General features: G+C 30.4%; 3 protein-coding genes across 3 annotated transcripts; 2 read left to right on the forward strand and 1 right to left on the reverse strand.

Annotated features, from left to right (window-relative positions):
• Positions 1–1,163: 1,163 nt before the first annotated feature.
• On the forward strand, positions 1,164–4,937 carry LOC100820557 (U-box domain-containing protein 34-like). The gene is given in 7 exon segments (XM_014765509.3): positions 1,164–2,028; positions 2,167–2,268; positions 2,784–2,922; positions 2,925–3,211; positions 3,730–3,858; positions 3,860–4,408; positions 4,521–4,937. Coding segments are annotated over 7 exon segments (1,617 nt in total). The 5' UTR covers positions 1,164–1,803; the 3' UTR covers positions 4,707–4,937.
• Positions 4,938–5,305: 368 nt separating this feature from the next.
• Positions 5,306–7,885, reverse strand: GLYI-18 (putative lactoylglutathione lyase). Its single transcript, NM_001353874.1, has 5 exons — positions 7,663–7,885; positions 6,537–6,708; positions 6,349–6,432; positions 6,050–6,253; positions 5,306–5,926 (listed from the first exon to the last, which is right to left on the reverse strand). Exons 1-5 carry the CDS (start codon positions 7,735–7,737, stop codon positions 5,832–5,834), a joined length of 630 nt encoding a protein of 209 aa, NP_001340803.1. The 5' UTR covers positions 7,738–7,885; the 3' UTR covers positions 5,306–5,831.
• Positions 7,886–14,285: 6,400 nt separating this feature from the next.
• On the forward strand, positions 14,286–15,854 carry LOC100788672 (protein ALP1-like). The gene has a single exon (XM_003542294.4). It carries the CDS (start codon positions 14,333–14,335, stop codon positions 15,629–15,631), a length of 1,299 nt encoding a protein of 432 aa, XP_003542342.1. The 5' UTR covers positions 14,286–14,332; the 3' UTR covers positions 15,632–15,854.
• Positions 15,855–19,191: the final 3,337 nt, after the last annotated feature.

The following is a 19,191-nucleotide window of genomic DNA, read 5'->3' on the forward strand; positions in this document are numbered from 1 at the left end:
TTTTACTATTAACTTTATATTAATTTTTAAATATTTTAAACTAAGTTTAAAATAAAATAAAAATATCATATGCTTAAATTTTTTTGACAGATACTATATGCTTAAATAGTGGCCATACTTTCATTATATTGATTAGCATAATAATATCGTTGCGTACTTTTAATAACACTCCATATAAGTATTGTCATGTGGATCGATTATCAATATTTTGAAGTACAATCCTAAAATAATAAAATAAATAATATTTAAAAATAGTATAATATAAAAAACCAATAAAATAAAATAAAAACTCTATTATGTAAACTAAAAAGATAAAAGATAAACTTAATAAATATTTTAAGAATGACAAAAAAATAAAATAAAAATAAAAATAAGTTAGAAACTAACATCTCAAAAAACACTAACTACTTGAAGTTGCATATGCAAAACACTATAAATTATTAAAAAAAATTGTTTATCTCAAACAATTTTTTTTAAAAAAAAACGAAAGTTATATGAAAATACTTATCTAGCACACTGTATATTTGTTAAAGATGTTAGTCAATACTTTTTTCAATTAATTTTAAATAACGACTTGCTTGCCTTCATCAAAATAATTTTTTAATTAATCTACTTTTTTTTTTCTAAATTAAAAGTTTTAAATGTTTATATTTATACATTTTCATTATAAGTTTAATGTTCATGTATTAGCGTGTCATTCAATCACAAATTATTATTTGAATTATTTTAAGATAATTATTTTAAAAGTCAACAAACTTATATCATACATGATAATTTATGATTAAATGATTGTGTAAAAAAATTTATATTGCCGGTTATTGAAGTACACTCACTTGACACTCGATCTTTTTTTAATTAAACCAATAAATCTAACAATAATTAGTAGACAGACTCTTATTAGTTAGTTAGGACAATTGTATTATACTTGTCACTGAATAACTTAGGTTAGTTAAATCTAAATCCTGTATAAAAGAATTGTAAATTGTTTTTAGTTAGATTGAATTTCTTAATACAAATCTCTTGTTTCTTATTATCTCTCTAAATTCTCTTATGTTGTGTTCGTGTTTAGATGAATAAATGAAATATTAAATATCTGTCATTTTAAATCTAATATTTAGATAATAATTTAAAGGGAATTGAATATCTGTCGGAATTTTAATCTTTGTTAAAATTGAGAATTTGAAATTCCACGGAAAGATGTTAACTTTCTGTAGGCATCTTTTATCTAATTAGATTTTTCCAATTAGGAGTTTGGCACTTGCATGCTAAACCTGTCACCTCAACTGAAAACTATCATTGGAAGTACAACGAAATTAATTTTCAGTTTTTTTTTACAAACAGTTCATCTAAGAGAGAATGGATCATAAAGTAATTTACAACAATGCTTCTTTACTAGTTACTGTCTTCTAAATTCCAGTTTTCTTCTTCCAGGAAGCTAAAAGGACCTGGGATACCAACTACCATTCTAAGATGTGCTCCTGACAGTTGTGTTGTATATATTGTAGCTAGAGATAGAATTATATCCAAGTTGGCTGATTTTTCATCTTCCCGTTCTTGTGGTATGATTGAAGATCTTGCATTTCAGGATTTTGATGTCTGCACCTATGCCCTGATACACACGACCATCTTATATTGGTTTTGGATGATGCTTTCATAGAATTAGGGGTCTTGAATTAAATCTTTATGGAAGAAGTTGTATAATTTCTGAGTTTTTTTATTTTCCCTCCGACAGAAACTAGCCCAAGGAACTTCGTGTCCACTAAAGTAAACAAAGCGGACAATCGTGCTGGTATTGGCAGAGAAATGTCTGGAATTAGTTCATTCTCGACTGAACCTAAAATTCTAAGGAATTTCCGGTTTTTATCAATATCAGAGCGTAGTTACATTGGTCTGCAATCATCTAGTCGTAGGGATTCTTTTGAAAATACTACCAAAAATGAAGAAGAAAATCCAGAAAACTGCGGAGATGATATTGAAACTATCAGCCTCCATTCATTTGATTTCATTCCTTCTGCACAACGTGAACAGGTAACTTTCTTCTTTTTAGTCAAAAGGAATTATTGGGGGGGTGTCACATATGAATAAATTCTTGTGAAAGCGGTACTCTTTTTATTCTCCAACATGGATGTGGTGTTCATATGATGTGTACTTATATGTCTGATGCAGTTAGTCATGCAAGAAGAAGTGGAACGGCTGCAGCTGGAGTTGCAAAATACTATCACCATGTATAAACAGGTCTGTGGAGAGCTGGTTCAAGCTCAAAACGAGGTGAGAGTTGGATAATATTTGAGTTCTCTTTTGTTTGTAAAAGGAAATACATGTTTGGATCTCTAATTCAGCTAAGCTACTTTCTTTTTATCCCCCTCCCTCCCCCCACGTTCTCAATGCCTAAGTCAATGCCTATGAAAGGTATCAACTCAAATTATTTGTTAAAAGAAAAGGCAAATCATTTTCCCTGCGAGCATATAATGCTGCTTATCAATTACTTTTAAACATAAAATTTTGGATGACTAAAACCTGATCAAGAGCCTTGAAGTCAACAAAATGAAAAATAATTGGTTTCAATTATATTCAAACATATAGCTTATGCACTCTTTAATTTCAACAAATTTTTAATTCAAAATTTAGTTTTTTAAAAATCACAGCCATGTCTGCTTCATTGTGGCACAGTTGCTCAAATTGGACTTGAATTAAATCTTTAGTTTCGAGTTTGGCACTTCACAGTAATTATGCTCCAACCAGAGAAATTTATGTCTTTACGAGTTAGCCCTTTTTACTTGCAGGCCCTTTTACTTTCTTCTGAATCTCTTGAAGAAACTAAAATAGTCAATGCTTCCCTAAAAAGAGAGGAGATTTTGAGAAAGTTGCCTGCTGAAGAGAAAACAAAGTATTTAAAAGTCATGAAGGAGCTTGAGGAGGCCAAAATAAGTTTTCCAAAGAGTCATATGAAAGACAGATGGCTGAACTTGATGTCCTTAAAGAATCAATAGAAAAACAGAGAATTGTGGATACATTGCTCTCAAATGACAGGAGATACAGAAAGTACACCATGGATGAAATCAAGCTAGTAACGAACTTTTTTGCTGAGGACTTGATAATTGGTGAAGGAGGATATGGGAAAGTTTACAAGTGTAATCTTGATCACTCACCAGTAGCTGTAAAGGTTCTGCATCAAGACGCAATCAACAAGAAAGATGAGTTTCTAAAAGAGGTCCTTCTTGTGCTTGAATTTTCTTCCCTTTGAAATTGTTTATATGAGAGTGAGATTCTGAGACTAACTCTTTGTCGTGTCCTTCTAGTATGGTTCTTCATATCATATTTTAAATGATCTAAGAATCTAAAGCATGAACTGATTTATAAAACTTACTAATGTAAGCTCAAGTATCCAAGTGCCTTGGAAAATTTAAAAATTGGCTATCCCACTACCTCTACTGCAGGAAAAGCAGACTGATAAAAAATTACTAATAAACTAATCCTTGACAGATCAAGCTTCCTTAGGATTTACTCTTTGTTCATTTTTTGTGTGCTGCAATAGTTCTCATATGAAATTTGCTGATTTAAAAGTTTATTGAATTTTCAAACTTTACTCCCTTGCATCTCATTTTCCAATGCTTCCTAATGTTAGGTGCCTTTTAAATATATTAAATGAATTCAATTCAATATCTGAAAGCTGCAATAACAAGAGAAAGCATTCCTTTCTGAGTTTCTGTAGTCTCCCATATGTTGCAGGTTGAGATTCTTAGTCAACTACATCATCCTAATATGGTATTGTTATTTGGAGCCTGTCCTGAGAGTGGTTGTCTTGTTTATGAATACAAGGAAAATGGAAGTCTAGAAGACTATCTTCTCAAAAAAAAAAAAAAATGGAAAACCCCCACTTCCGTGGTTTTTTCGATTTTGTATAGTTTTTGAAATGGCTTGTGGGCTCTCATTCTTGCATAATTCAAAGCCAGAGCCTATTGTCCATCGAGATATAAAACCTGGCAATGTCTTGTTAGACAGAAATTATGTGAGCAAAATTGCAGATATTGGGCTGGCTAAACTCCTTGTAGAAGTAGTGCCTGACAATGTCACTGAGTACAGAGAATCAATTCTTGCCGGTACTCTGCATTACATGGACCCAGAGTATCAGAGAACTGGCACTGTCAGACCAAAATCAGATGTATATGCTTTTGGAGTCATAACTCTCCAATTGATAACTGGTCGCCATGCACGTGGACTCATCGTGACAGTGGAATTGGCTCAAGTAGCCCTTAAATGCTCTGCACTTAGATGCAGAGATAGACCAGAAATTGATACTGAAGTTCTTCCAGTGCTTGAAAGATTTTCTGATGCGGCAAATTCTAGTACAAGGATGGGAATAAATAGTGTAAGTGTGCCAAGCCAGTATTATTGTCCAATCCTTCAGGTATAAACCTGCACTTATCTGATGAACATTTGATTATTGTGTTTTGATATCTTAGTGATGCATATCATTTTCAGTTATTTGTTAATTCTTGGTTGATTTGTGAGTACTGCAGGAAATCATGGATGATCCATATATTGCTGCGGATGGGTTCACTTATGAGTACATAGCAATCAAGGCATGGCTCAGCAAACACAATGTGTCACCCATGACAAAGCTTAAACTTCAGTATTCTGTGCTGACTCCAAACCATACTTTACGTTCAGCCATTCAGGAGTGGAAGTCTGGAGTGACCTTTTGATTAGTAAGCAGTGAATATCTTACTAGTTACTGCTCATCACAACCCACTTTTACTTGCAGCATAAAACCAGTCACAATTTGAATTGTACAAAAGGTTTGTAAGATAGGTGATGGGATGGAGAGAGATAGAGAAAAAAAAAATAATATTGTAAAAAGTATAGTAAGAAATTGTTGTATGAAAAGTATAACTATTTGAGAATTTAGCAGCGCGTGCTCCTAATTTTTTTTTTCATTTAAGGTTGTATATAAACTTTCTTTAGCCATTGTATTTAGCACAAAGAGAAATGTTAGCAACGTGCCAACGTGCAGACTTTTCTTACGAACTTGTTGAACAAAAATGAAAGTTTTTTGCGGATGAAATACTAATTCATGTATATCGTAACATTGTTCCATTAGTATTGACACGTTATAAATCTAACGATCATAATATAATGGACATTTTATTTCCTTTGTTTGTGCCAAAGTTAATTTTTTCGTTTTTGATCCTAGAAATTGAAGACAAGTACCTAAGAATTTACAATAATTCACATCCTATTTAACTAACTGAGCTAAACATCAATAATTGTTCCGAAGTTAATTAATGTCATTGAGGGTATTTTGTAATTCATAATGAAATTTAAGGCTTTATGATGTAATGATGTTACTCGGGTGGTAGTTATTTACACTTGTGAGATCAGAACAGATAGAACATACTAAATTACTAATTACTTGTGTATAAAGGAAAAAGTAAGATAAAAATAATTGTACACGATATCCCATTCGTTCAAACAATGAAAGTCTTGGCTTCTGAATATCTTCAATTTTACGCCCTACTTGTATGCTTCCCTTCGTGGAGCCTCTAGCACTTTGACTGAAAACATCACTTTCCATAATCTAATTTCTTTCAATCTTATTTCTCAGTATTCACGTTCCGTTAATCCTTACAAATGTGCTATATATAAGATGAGCCAGTATTCTATTGCTGCTAGTGCCACTGCATAGCAGAGTAGCAGACTACTTTACTATGGTGTACTAGTTACAATCCCTTCAGCCTTTACATACATGTAATCATTCGTACATTTATTTCTACCTTCTGGTGACTTATAGCAGCAAAGGGGTGTGGCCTAGCAGGTAACATCCATAGATATCAATCATCTACTTGTGTAAACTCTAAAGCATTTGCATCGGGATCACGTGTAAAGATTGCTGGTCTTCCAGAATGACTAAGTGTGTAAGCGATACCTAGAAAGTAGAAGACCAAAGAGAAAGTAACATAAAATAGATCCTAGAGCATACGTCATTTAAAATGCTGTAAATCATGGTGAACCACAAGTTATGTTGTTTAAAGAAGGAAAGAAGTTGTACCAGCTTTATCAAAGATTGCTTTCAGCTTAGAAACATCACGAATTGCAATACACGTGTGACGATCTCGACCACCGTGTTGAGGTCGTCCAGTTAAAGGGTCAGGGTTTGGAAGCTCCATCAAATGAATCATCTCAGAGCCTACCCACAACCAAGCACCCCTGTATGGAAGCTTATTATGTGGCCTTGCTTCATTTATCTTGAGGCCTAAATTCCATTCAATTTAGTTATTCATATACTTGCTTCATTGTAAACACTAAACACAATGTACCAGAAAATATTAGTTTGACAAGCTGCCATACCTAGAACATTTTGATAAAAGTCAAGTGATCTTTCTAGGTTTTCACATAAAATTCCAACATGGTGCATACAAACGACCCCGTAATCTGAAAAATATCAGCAACATCAAAATCAAAATAAAAATGATGGATCAAAAGCAACTATGAAACACATGAATAAAGCAGACAATGGACAATAACCAACTGCATACCACTTTCTTCATTGACACAGATGGATTCTTCGTCAAGTAGTACATCCCCTTCAACAGCTGCCTGAGCTTTTATTGTCATGCTAGGAACGTTCCATCTCCCATTTCTGACACTAGCATGGTAAAATTTGGATTGCAGGTTTATGGGAGAAAAGCTTTTATGGGTATAATTCAACTGCAACAAAAAAGGGTTGAGGTGAAGTGTCAGAAATTGTGGAAATTCAGTTTGAAATAATTGAAGTTACACACTTTCAAAATCCATTAATTAATCCTCTTTTTCCCCAATATGATTGAGAAATATCAACATATGCTAATTGCTAATTGAAAGAAAAGTTAAAAATAAAAAATAGTGGATTGCTAATTACTAAATTGTGTGATGTGGAATCATAGCTATTCATCCATGTATCATAAGATTCAAAGGCATTTGTGATTTATCACATGATACAAATTGTGAGCTTGCCAAATTGTATCAAATCAAGTTATTCAAATCAAAAAGACGAAAACAACTATGTTTACTGCCAACACAAAAAAAAAAAAAAAAAACACTAAAGAGACAGAAACATGTCAAAACAATCAGAGGCAAGAAGGAGTCAGATGGTACCAAAATCCCAATCAGTGATGATTTTTTTACAATCTGAAAAGGCATCAAAATGCCCAAGAAAATTCACTTTCCTCCCTCCTAGCCCTTCAGTGGATAACACTTATCGATGGACAATGACCATGTTTACCACCAACGACCAGAGGACAAGTGGTACAAAACATATCAAAACATCAAGGGTAAGGAAGAGAAGGGCAGTATCAGAAACAAGTGATAACACAGTAACTTATTTCCTGAACATTTTTACACTCCTAGTTAGTTATTAAAACATCCCAACAACATGAGTAGCTCATGCATTAGAAATGCATGGATTTTGCACCATGCAATAAAGCACCATGAGTTTGCACAACATGTAGAAAAAATTTGGCAAACACATCCACCAAAGTCACCAATCCTAACCGCCCCCCCTCCCCCACAGTAGAAACACAAATTAAAATCCCTGGTGATTATTATAGGACACCCAATTTGGCATCTTGTAAGCAAAACAGAAAAGCCCAGAATACAAGTGACAAGAGATTGCTGCAAAATCACCTTTTGGTTAAGAGGAGGGAGAAAGGAAGGTGCTTTGAGAAGGAAGGCCATGGCAGAGCAAGAACAACAACTCATCTAATTTGGAAACCCCGAATGAGTAATAATGAGTGGACGCAGCACCCTTACCAGCTTCTGGTGCTCCTCAAATTTCAGAGTAAACACTAAACACTGGCCACTAATTTGGTACAGCGCACTATTATAAAATCCCAACATAATAGAGACCGATCTGTGAATATGATAGACTATGGAGAGCATTCACATTTTGCAAGAATATTGATTTTCAGTTTTTCTTAATACAGTTGTTGCAGTATGTATATTTTTTTTTACCATTGACCAGGATCCTTGGTTTCCCAGTGAATCAAGGAGTATTTCCACAGACTTCATTCTTTGCACCGATTATAAAATTAATTGTGAGTTTAACAATATATTTGAGTTTATACAATTTTGCTATTATTTGAATTCATTCATACGAATAGAACAATTTTAATTATTAAATAGTTTTTGAATTTTTTAATTTATTTTCAATCATAATTTTTTAAAATAAGCTAATATATTATAAGTGTTGATGTACAAATGCATTCAAATACTTTATAATATAAGCACTTATATAATAAAAAATGGGTGAGTTTATTTAAACTTTAAAAAAATTAAAATAAATATTTTTTATATAAACATTTTTTTAAGAAATATATAAGAATTATTTCTTAAAATAAGAAAAAATATATTTTTTTTTAAAATAAAAACAATTTAGATAAACACACTAAAAGAATTTTAAAAAAAACGTATTTTATTAAAATAAATTTAAACCGACCCTTCCTGACTTCTTCTTTTCTCTCTTTGGATATTATATTGATTGATTGCTTTGTTTATAAAGCTTGGACGTTGGGCGTGTTTTGTGGGACTTTGTTGTTGAGAACTTTTTTGGATTTAAAATATTGCTTGTGAACAATTTTATTTGCATTTTCCTTGTACTTTATTCTCAAGCAATAATTATTGCTTGTAAAAGCAACCCAAAATTATGTAAGGGTTTGATTCTTAAATTTAACAACCCAAAATTTAAGAATCCAATCATACGACAGTTGTAGAAGTTGCTCTAGCATTGCAATTATGACAACAATGAAACTCCCCTGACCAAACTCTCGGGAGATGCTGTAATTATTTTCGATTAGTTAATTACTTATATGTCTAATTAATATGATTAATCACTTATATAATTAAAAAATATTCAATATGTGATGTTAAGGTTATATTTATCGAGATATTTTAATTAATTTTTAGTTTTTTTATTGATTTAAAAAGTTTATTTGGTTGTTTTTTTTTATTAATTTTAAAAAATATCAGTAACATTTTTTAAAATATTAGTTTTTAGTTTTTTATATTTTTTATTTTTATCTTAAATATATCTATTTTATTTTTAATTATTTTTTAAAATAAATTATTATTTTATTATTTTCTATCATTTTATACTTTTAGTTATTTAAACAGTTAATTTTATTAAATATTTATAATTTAATAAAATAATTTTTAAACTTTCAACAATTATTTTTTAACTTTGAACCACTAACTAATTTTTACCTAATTTTATCTAACATAACCTACACCTGAAAATACTCAAGCAACCGAGGGCTAGGATAGAAATTTGTGTTGACGAAAAAGACGAGTAAGCTTAAGACCCGGCATAATGGTCAACCACACGTATACAAAAAAAAAAAAATGCATGTGGCTCCACGAGATGCTTAAAATTGGAAATGATTTGAAATATGGTTTCATTTTTTTTTTAATGATTTAGGAGTAAAAATTGAATAAATTATATGTACGTTTTTTAAATATAATGATATCTTCACGTGTTACGCATGATATTAATTACAGCAGTTGACCTAGTATTTTTTATTATTATCTTTCGTTTCTAATTTGATTTTGTTGATGCTTAAAACTATTTGGTTGCGATGAACATTAACTTTGATTGAAACATATGCACAGAATGTTAAATTTGATTCCTAGTGGCTAGTATAATACCAAAAGGAAATAGATCTGAAAGTTAAATATGATTTATTCATTTATAAATACTTCAATTGATGTAAGCTGTTTTGCCAAAGTCAAATGTTTTCACAACTAAATAAATATTAGGTTGGAACCCCGAGTAATTCATATGAGATTTTTGTATTGCCAATATTTAAAGTCTATATATTTAAGTTTAGATCAAACATAAGTCTGCAAATTTTTAATTTGCAAAAACAATCTAACTCTTATTTCTACAAAATTGAGTTTTAATAAAAAGTTGACTGTACAATTTTTTTTAAGATTATCAAAAATTTAATTTACTCTCTAAATGAGTTTGCAACATCCTAAAGGAAAAATCAAACATAGCCTAAACGGCCTGGATTGGCCTAACTTATTGTTAGACTTAGTTTTTTTAAAGAATTCTATTTAATTAAAAATGTCAAGCTTTATAAGACTTAAATTTATATTAATTATTACACTATTGGATAATTTTAATCATAATTTGATTTTAAAATCTACCGTTAAATTAAAAATTCCCATGTATTTAATTTATATAAATGTCACTCTTTATAATAAATGGTAATAAATGGTCATTTATTATAAATCTTTTAGTGTTATATATATAAGTTAAATTTAATATATTAATTTAAAATTTAAGTTTAATATTTATATTTGGCTTTTGGAAAGAAAATGACATGGTGAGATAATTTTATGATTGGACAACATACTCTTGAAATTTACTTGTCTAATTCATTTTTATACGGATCACATAATAACTGTAGCAATTTATTAACTATCGCTTTTCAACTTATTTGCATAATTATAAATTTATAATTAAACATGATAGTTTTAATCAACCTTTTGCTATATTTAAAATGATGGAAAATATGAAAAATACCAAAATGAAATGATATATGATGAGATTCAATCGATAGTAAATAAAATTTGATAAAAATTATTTTTACCAAAAATTAAACTTGTATATAATATTTTATTATCTGAATAATTTAAAACGACAATAAATAAAATAAAATTAGACAAATTCAAATACATTTCATGTGCATCTCTTATTTCCATTCCTCGAACTTTAAAGATATGAAATGGAATCATACTTTTTTTTTTTTCCTGATTCTATTATAAAAACATCTAAATAAAACTTTAACTTCACCTTATTTCATCCATCATTAAATACTTAAGAATAATTTTTAAAGTTTTAGAGTAATTGAACAATTTTCTTTTTACTATTTATTGAGCATCTTTATAATAACCAATATACCAAAAACTAAGGTTGTGTTCAGTAAAGACGGGGATATGATTGAGAAGAGAAAAATAACAATTGTTGGTTTACACATGAGATAAGTAAAAAAGTTTAGTTTAAATTTGATCGGCTCCATTATGATAACTTTTGTCTTCTAATAATAAATATACTATTTTACCCTTATGAATTATCTTCTTTTGATTTTTTTTTTTTAAGTATCATGCAACTGTTGAGGACAATATTATATTTTAAATAGTTCATTCAATTATTTTCACTTTATTTACAAAACATATTATTTTATTTCTACACTATTTCTTTTCAAATTATTTTTCTCCTATTTTTATCTTCATTTCTCTCTTCTAAATCAAGCACAACACACAAAAAAATTTAACTAGTACTGCCCGAACCTAAACATAAGTAAAGATGATTAATTTTAAGTTGATTATGAAAGTTGGTTAATGTAATTTACTTATATTAATTATATTTAGAAAATAAACTTTTTTTCCTAAAAGGCTTTTCAATAAATAATGTGAATAAAAAAGATTTATTATAAAAATTAATTTCAATATATTATGTTATATAGGATTGACACAATGATGTAGATTTTTGTTGTGTTTACACGAGAGAAAAAAAATAATTTATTTAATAAGAAAATTTATGTTTGATTTTGTTGATATGTAAAATTGATCTAGATTAATAACAAACACCCTTAGTAAATGAGATTAACATAATTCATCTCGAATATAAACAATAAAACTCTCTTATTTTTTGTTTTAAATATAAATAAATTTGAATTACTTATATCTTATTTAATGAGATTATTCTTAAAATATTTTTTATTTATTAAGGTCAAAGATTTTTTATGTTTGATATTAAGTTTAAATGAATGGTAGTTTTAAAAAAAAATACATTTTTAATTGAAAATTATATAATTTAATGAAATTAATTAATTTTTAATAAATATAAAATATGTATTTTTTCTTTCTTATAATCGAAATCGGAAATACCATTTTTATAACAGTTGCCAATTAATGTTCAGACCATTGAGGTTAAAGGAGTCTCCTTCAATTAACTCATTTATTATACGCATGAAATATATCGGGGTTGGGGGAAACCAAACCCTGGAAGTTTCCTAAGAAACGAAGTTCCTAATATCCTGTAAGTTCCTAAATGGCCGGTAAAAATGGGTGGCAAATGAATCCATTTATTCACTGGCTATTCAATTTATTTACAATAAATTCATTCAATTTTTACCAAAAAATAAATAAATTCATCCAATTTATTCGTTTTAAAAAATAAAACAAATTAATAGAATCAAATGCTCAGGACACGGAAAATAAAATTTGAGTTCACAAATTATATATTTACTTCATTGATTAAGAAACTAAAAAGAAAAAAAATTACTGTAAATTATGAGAGAGCCTAAAAACTATCATGGACATAGTAATTTTTTTGTCTCCCAATAAAATTATTTTTATTTTAAATTCTTTAACCAATATTCTTAAAGATTAGTACACATTTGCCTTTAAATTAAAATTTTATTAAAGATCTCAGCGAGCGAGAATGTTGAGATACATTAAATACATCAGTACGAAGTATTCTTAATTATTTAATAAAATAATCTAAATAATTGATACAATGATGTAAAATTTGTTTCATAATTATATATGTGAGAACAATCTATTTAATAAAAAAAGATATATTTATTATTCCTTGCTTATAAAGTTTCCTTAAGTGAATAACAAGTACGTATTATGAATAAGATTAGTTTCTAACTTAGTATATTGAGTGATGCTCGTGTTGTTTGATCCATATAAGAAAATTATTTAATAAAATAAGTATTTAATTATTATTATATCCCTTATATTATATAAGTAAATATTTTGATTAATCACGTCACAGTGAAGTGTTTTTAATTTAATTTTCTTAATACTAATATCATCATGGCATTAATTACATTATTTTAATAATCCAATTTTTTTTTAGGATTTCATTAATCTAAGCCAATAATAGTATTTTCACACTTTTAGCCGGACCCTAAAAATCAAACATTCAAACTACGGTAAAGTTAATAAGTAAGAACCGACTTATAATAATTTTTACCGTATTTTATTGTAAAATTTATTACTTTTATTTTTTATAACTCCTTCTATTTTATATTTTTCTTAATTTGTAAGAGTAGTATGAAAAAATAAAATAGTCCGATGAGAGTAAAATTATTAAAGGTATTAAAGACAAGAGTAAATTATACTTGTATCTCATGTATTTTTCTTAAATTATACTCGATATTTTTCTTTTTTTATATTACTTTTATCTTTTTTGTTAACGTCCTTATCTAACATTAATTGAAATATATAAAAAGACGAAATTGTTCTAATATTTTTGTTCACACCTTCTATGTTTTTTCTTGTTGCAATTGATACTCCCCTTTTTTACATTATTTTTATCTCTATTTTATTAGTATCGTTAATTAACATCAATTAAAATATATGAATAGAAGAAATTGTTCTAAAATATTTGTTAAATATTTAAAAATAAATTAATAATTGGTCATGTGAATGAACATCTCTTAAGGCAATAACAATTTTTTTTTAATATTTAACTCTTACTTTATTGTTGTTAACATTTGAAGAAGATGCAACTTGTAATTGAAATATTAATTATATCAAACACCTAGTTATCAAAAAAAATATTTTAAATTAAGGAGATATAAACATTAATGCAAGAGCAAACCACTAAAATTTGAAACAAAAAATCACATTTAATGAATAGACATTACTTGAAACACGTCCAAAAAAATCAACAATTAAACGACTCAACAGATACAAAAAAAATAATAAAGAGTGTTAATATATGTCTATCAATAAGATAGGTTCATGTCTAACAAAGAGTTGGATTTAAATGTTAAAATATTTTCAGAAAGAGAATGATGTCTTTAGGAAGTTAAGAAAAAAAAGAGAATATTTTAAATATAAATTTTTATTAAAAATATTGTGAAAAACATATGTTTATTTTTTTAAAAATAATTAAAAAGTGTTTAAGAAGGATGAGAGTCGAATCTAATATGAACTTAAAGAATATTTTATAAAAGAAAAAAGGAAAGATAACAAATATAATATGAGAAAAATACAATTTAATCTAATGGTAAATATATTATTGTGCCGAGAAAAAGCTGATTTCCCAATCCCTGTTGGCTTTTGGGCTTGAAGGATGATCCGACACTTCTGACAAGTTTCCTAAAAAATTCCAACGTTTTTCATTTGGGAACGCGTTGAAGAAAAAGCCACGTTTTCTTTTCCACGCACGAGGGGGTCAAAGCTATCGCGTTCCCATTGCAGCACATATAAAACCAGAACCCCTCTCCTTCTCTTGAGCGTTCACACAACCTTTTCACACCTTTCTTCATTTCACATGGAAATCAGCTCCCTCGAAGACTATTCTTCCTTCTTCTTCCCTGATATGGATCCCAAGCGTCGTGGAAACGACACCGCTTTCAACGACCTCCTCAATTCCCTCATCCACTTAGACAACAAACAAACCCTCATGGATCCTACTCAATTCCAATTCGACTCCTCCCCCCCAACCAAGAGACCTCGTCGTGCCATTGAAGACATCCACAATGTCACGGTCCAACAACAACAACAACAACAACGCCGCCTGTGGGTCAAGGATCGCTCCAAGGACTGGTGGGACCGCTGCAACCAGCCGGACTTCCCTGAAGAGGAATTCCGGCGCTACTTCCGCATGAGCAAGGCCACCTTCGACATGATCTGCCAGCATCTGGACTCCGCCGTCACCAAGAAAAACACGATGCTCCGCCAGGCGATCCCGGTGCGGCAGCGCGTGGCGGTGTGCATTTGGCGCCTCGCCACCGGCGACCCCCTCCGCGAGGTTTCCAAACGCTTCGGCTTGGGAATCTCCACGTGTCACAAGCTCGTGCTGGAGGTCTGCTCCGCCATAAAAACCGTTCTGATGCCCAAGTTCCTCCACTGGCCAAACGAAGCCGAAATGAAACCCATCACCCAAAAATTCGAATCTCTCTCCGGAATCCCCTACGTGGGAGGCTCAATGTACACCACTCACATTCCCATCATTGCACCCAAGTCCAACGTCAACGCTTACTTCAACAAGCACCACACAGAACGAAACCAGAAGACTAGTTACTCTATAACCGTTCAGGGCGTGGTTGATTCCAAAGGTGTCTTTAGTGATGTTTGTATCGGTTGGCCTGGTTCTCTCTCCGACGATCAAGTGTTGGAGAAAAGCGCGCTGTATCAGAGAGCGACTATGGGGACTTTGAAGGACGTTTGGGTGGTGGGAAACTCTGGACACCCTCTTATGGACGGTGTTTTGGTTCCTTACACGCATCAGAATCTTACTTGGACGCAGCACGCGTTTAATCAGAAGGTTGGGGAGATTCAGAGCATTGCTAAGGACGCTTTCGCGAGGCTCAAAGGGAGGTGGTCTTGCTTGCAGAAGAGGACCGAAGTGAAGCTTGAGGACTTGCCCGTGCTTCTTGGGGCGTGCTGTGTTTTGCATAATATTTGTGAGATGAGAGATGAGGAAATGGATCCTCACTGGAAGTTTGAGATCTTCGATGATGAGATGGTGGCGGAGAATAACGTTCGCTCTAATGCTGCAGAGCAAGCCAGAGATCAGATAGCGCACTATTTGTTGCACCATGGTCGTGCAGGGACTAATTTTTTGTAGACTTCTAGTTTCGATTTTGTGCCATGGTCATAGTCATGTGTTGTTGTACTTGGGGTATCAGAGTTTCTCATTAATTCTTTTGGCTATGGCTTTATTATTATAGTCACATTATAATAAGATTTTGATGTTAATGGGTATTGGTATGTATCAATTTGTATAGATATCTTTAATTTGCCCAATTAAAAAAGGAAATGAATGAATATTTATTTTTTTATTTTCTCAATTAGAAAGCTTTTTGCCCATGTCCGTAAGGTTTCAGAGATTTTCTGTTTAGTTGTTCCTGTTTTTTGTTGAAAAACAAAACAACTTGCTGGGGTTCGAGTTGCGATGGTCGTTAAAAACTCCTCAATCAATGTAAGCTTTGATTCTGTGGCATGTTTCTTTTTATGAGACTTACAAGCAACACACTCTTTCCTTAAAACTTATTATAAATTATAAAAATTAAGCAAAACAATGATTAATGATTAAATGAGAAGTGAGATTTATAAAAATTTATGATTTTTTATAAAAAAAAGGAATTTAAATGAATGTGTTAAAAATATATGGTTAGAATTTCTCATATTCTATTTATAGCAGTTAACGTGTTTTTCCTTATTCGATTCTAGTATTTTATAATAATACTTAAGTTGATTGAGTATGAGTTTGAGTTTAGATTTTTTTCCATAACCAATAGTAATATACGGGTACGCATGAGATTATTAGATCTGTCCTAACCTGTACGGGTACGACATGAGATTATTAGATCCGTCCTAACCTAAATCTGTCTCGCTATTTAAAATTTTTAAAATTTTTGTATAATTTAATCAAAAGATCTAAAAATTTTATTAATAGTTAATTTTATTTTAAAATTTTTATATAATTTAATATTATTTTCTTAACGATTTTTGTAGATATATGTACTATAATAAATTTATTAATATATAAATAGTTAAAAAATAAATATTCAACAATTAATTTATATTTTTTTTAAAATTAAATTTTTTTATAAAAAAATTATTTTTCTAATTTAAATCGAATATACTAAAAGTCCAGTCACGTCTTGTCATGTCTAATTTTTCCCTCTCGTAGGTATTGCTCCCAAGATTATGGTTACAGAGAATAACGGCGAGACATTTTGGTTGTATTTTTCCATTTGGAACGCTGCTGGTCTCATCAGAATGGTTTATGAATGGCCACTCTTAAAAAATTGTGGCAGCTGAGTTGTTAATTTGTCCGTTTTCGCGTTAAAATTTTACTCTTTTTCTTTTTCTGCTTCACAGTACCCTGCAACCCCACCCCCCAACTACTACCTTCACCCTTTTCACATTCGAGAGTTAAGACTATTTTGATTTTTGAAGACACGTATACAAGTCACGGTTTCTTATGTTAATAGATGTTTCCTTCTGCCTCGACATGTTCCAGGTTCAAACTACACGCATGCACTTTCGTAAATGTTAACAACCACTGAGCACCTGTGTGACGGAAAATGACGTTAGAGAACGATATGATGGAGTAAAATTAATAAATAAAAATATCTCAGATGTTCCCTTCTACCCTCTCTTTTGTTTTCTTCGGGAGAAAAAAGGTTTTAGACACGGAGAATCACATGGATAGGGTGGTGAAGGAGAATGGAGTTGCAGGTTCGAACCTGACATGACAGCATTTTTTCTTTTCTTTCTATCCCGAGCAAGACATTGTAATTTTTCACTGAGATTTTGTTGGTAGCTTCTACATGTTTTAGTGCTTATTTTATGTCGTGAATAATGTTTCCAAAGTTCCTTTCTTTTTCTTTCAGATGTATTTATTCCGTATCCTATGTGAGAACATGTTGTTGATTTGTTGCAATATATTAATACTATTCACACACCTGAATGTTGATTTTTGTTTTTTTTGTTTTTTTTTTCATTCATCACATTATTATCAGTTAGGATTAACTAAATTTTTAGTTACTACTTTTTTTGAAATTTATTTTTTAGTGATTGATCAAGGTCTTTTAATTTTTAAGCAAAAATTTGATTGATCAAGGTTTCTTAATTTTTTTCATTAAAGGTTTTAGTTTCTAATATTAAAAAAAATAATTTTTAATTTCTAAAATCTCATTAAATAAATAATAAGAATGATCGAGTTTAAAATTTTATTTAAACAAAAGTTTAGACATTAAAATTCTTAATAAAAAAATTAAAGAACTTTAATCAAACTTTAAAAAAAATGAAAGACTAAAAACTTATCAAGTCGAGTCCTCTCACCCCTGTAGTCTGTAGCAGTCTTTCTATCTATAATAGGATCTCAGCCATTGGATTAATCTAACAATTATCCGAGTTATTCTCTCAGAACCATTAAAAAATAAGACTTATAACAATTAATGATTTTTCATCCTAAGATGCTACTATTCATGAAATCTTTCCTTTTTCTTAAAAAAAATAAATCTTTCCTTAATTACCTGCAGCCCTGGTAACTGGTGAGTGTCATATCCAAGATTTATGTGACGCAGGTTGTTCTTAACGCCAGAAGTAGGTGTAATTAAAGCCAACAACAGTTGTCACATGCATAATACTTTACCCAAGATTCATATTATTGCTATTTCTTCCCTTGATGATTCCTGAATAACTGTTTATTTTGCTCCAGACAAATCCAAACTTGTGTTAAGCTTCTGTCGCTTGAAATGGAGAAAATAAAGGCTAAAGTCAATTGTGAGTCCTAATTAGAAGCTTGACATAATATCTATTTGTACGTTTTACAATATGTGTCTCTGCAATTTGTGTCCCTGAATAATCCAAAACTAGGCATCATTCGACCATTTATGTCAACAAAACTTAGTCAAGCGCCTAATGTCTTTATCTGTATTCCTAATATACTGTACTAATTACTAAATCTTCACATCATCACATGCAATCAATCGGTAAAACTCACACTTTGTAGGTGTTAAACTTAAAGCCATTCATTAGCCTTTTCCTAATAATTTAAGCTACTTTTTGGAAGAGGCAGTTCTTGATATGGTGGTATTCATAGATTCAATTAATGATCAAGCAGTGTAAAATTGAATCTTTGACACCGTTTATTTTAAAATAAAATTTAAATTTATGTATAATTTAAGGTGGGTCTGTACTCTAAAACTGCTTTTGTGTGGTGTGCGTGCTAGACATAAAACTAGCCATGAACATTCATCCAATAATAATTTAAGCTTTTGGGAAAATTGGTTCTTGATGATAATAATTGTATTGCAATTGTTTATTTATTTATGTTCAGTCTCCTCCTGTATTTCACTATTACTCCCATGCCTAGGGCCCATGCTGATGATTAACTGATAATGACAACCTCAACTGTCATTTAAGGAAATAAATTAATAAAGATGCATGATAGTAATTTCACCATCAAATCAGATAGATCTTTAACTGGTTATTTAAGGTAATAAAGATTCATTTCCCTTCAATACCAAAAAAAAATAATCCATTTCCCGTCTAAAGGAAACAACAAATTAATAATGTAAAGTAAGGTTTGCCCTTCTTTCGAGTTGACATATCAACACAAGTGTACAGAGATATCGTCATAGTGTCATACTCAAACTCATAGCTGAAGCACTG

The sequence above is a fragment of the Glycine max genome, chromosome 13 (genome assembly GCF_000004515.6).
Source record: "Glycine max cultivar Williams 82 chromosome 13, Glycine_max_v4.0, whole genome shotgun sequence".
NCBI lineage: Eukaryota > Viridiplantae > Streptophyta > Magnoliopsida > Fabales > Fabaceae > Glycine > Glycine max.

Bases quoted from the DNA above. Each gene is read 5' to 3' on its own strand.
- LOC100788672 (XM_003542294.4), top strand. From the start codon at position 14,333: ATGGAAATCAGCTCCCTCGAAGACTATTCTTCCTTCTTCTTCCCTGAT.
- GLYI-18 (NM_001353874.1), bottom strand. From the start codon at position 7,737: ATGAGTTGTTGTTCTTGCTCTGCCATGGCCTTCCTTCTCAAAGCACCT. The intron at 6,254-6,348 runs GTATGGCAGCTT...AATGGAATTTAG, and splicing joins CTTTTATCAAAATGTTCTAG to GCCTCAAGATAAATGAAGCA. The intron at 5,927-6,049 runs GTACAACTTCTT...TCTACTTTCTAG, and splicing joins AGCAATCTTTGATAAAGCTG to GTATCGCTTACACACTTAGT.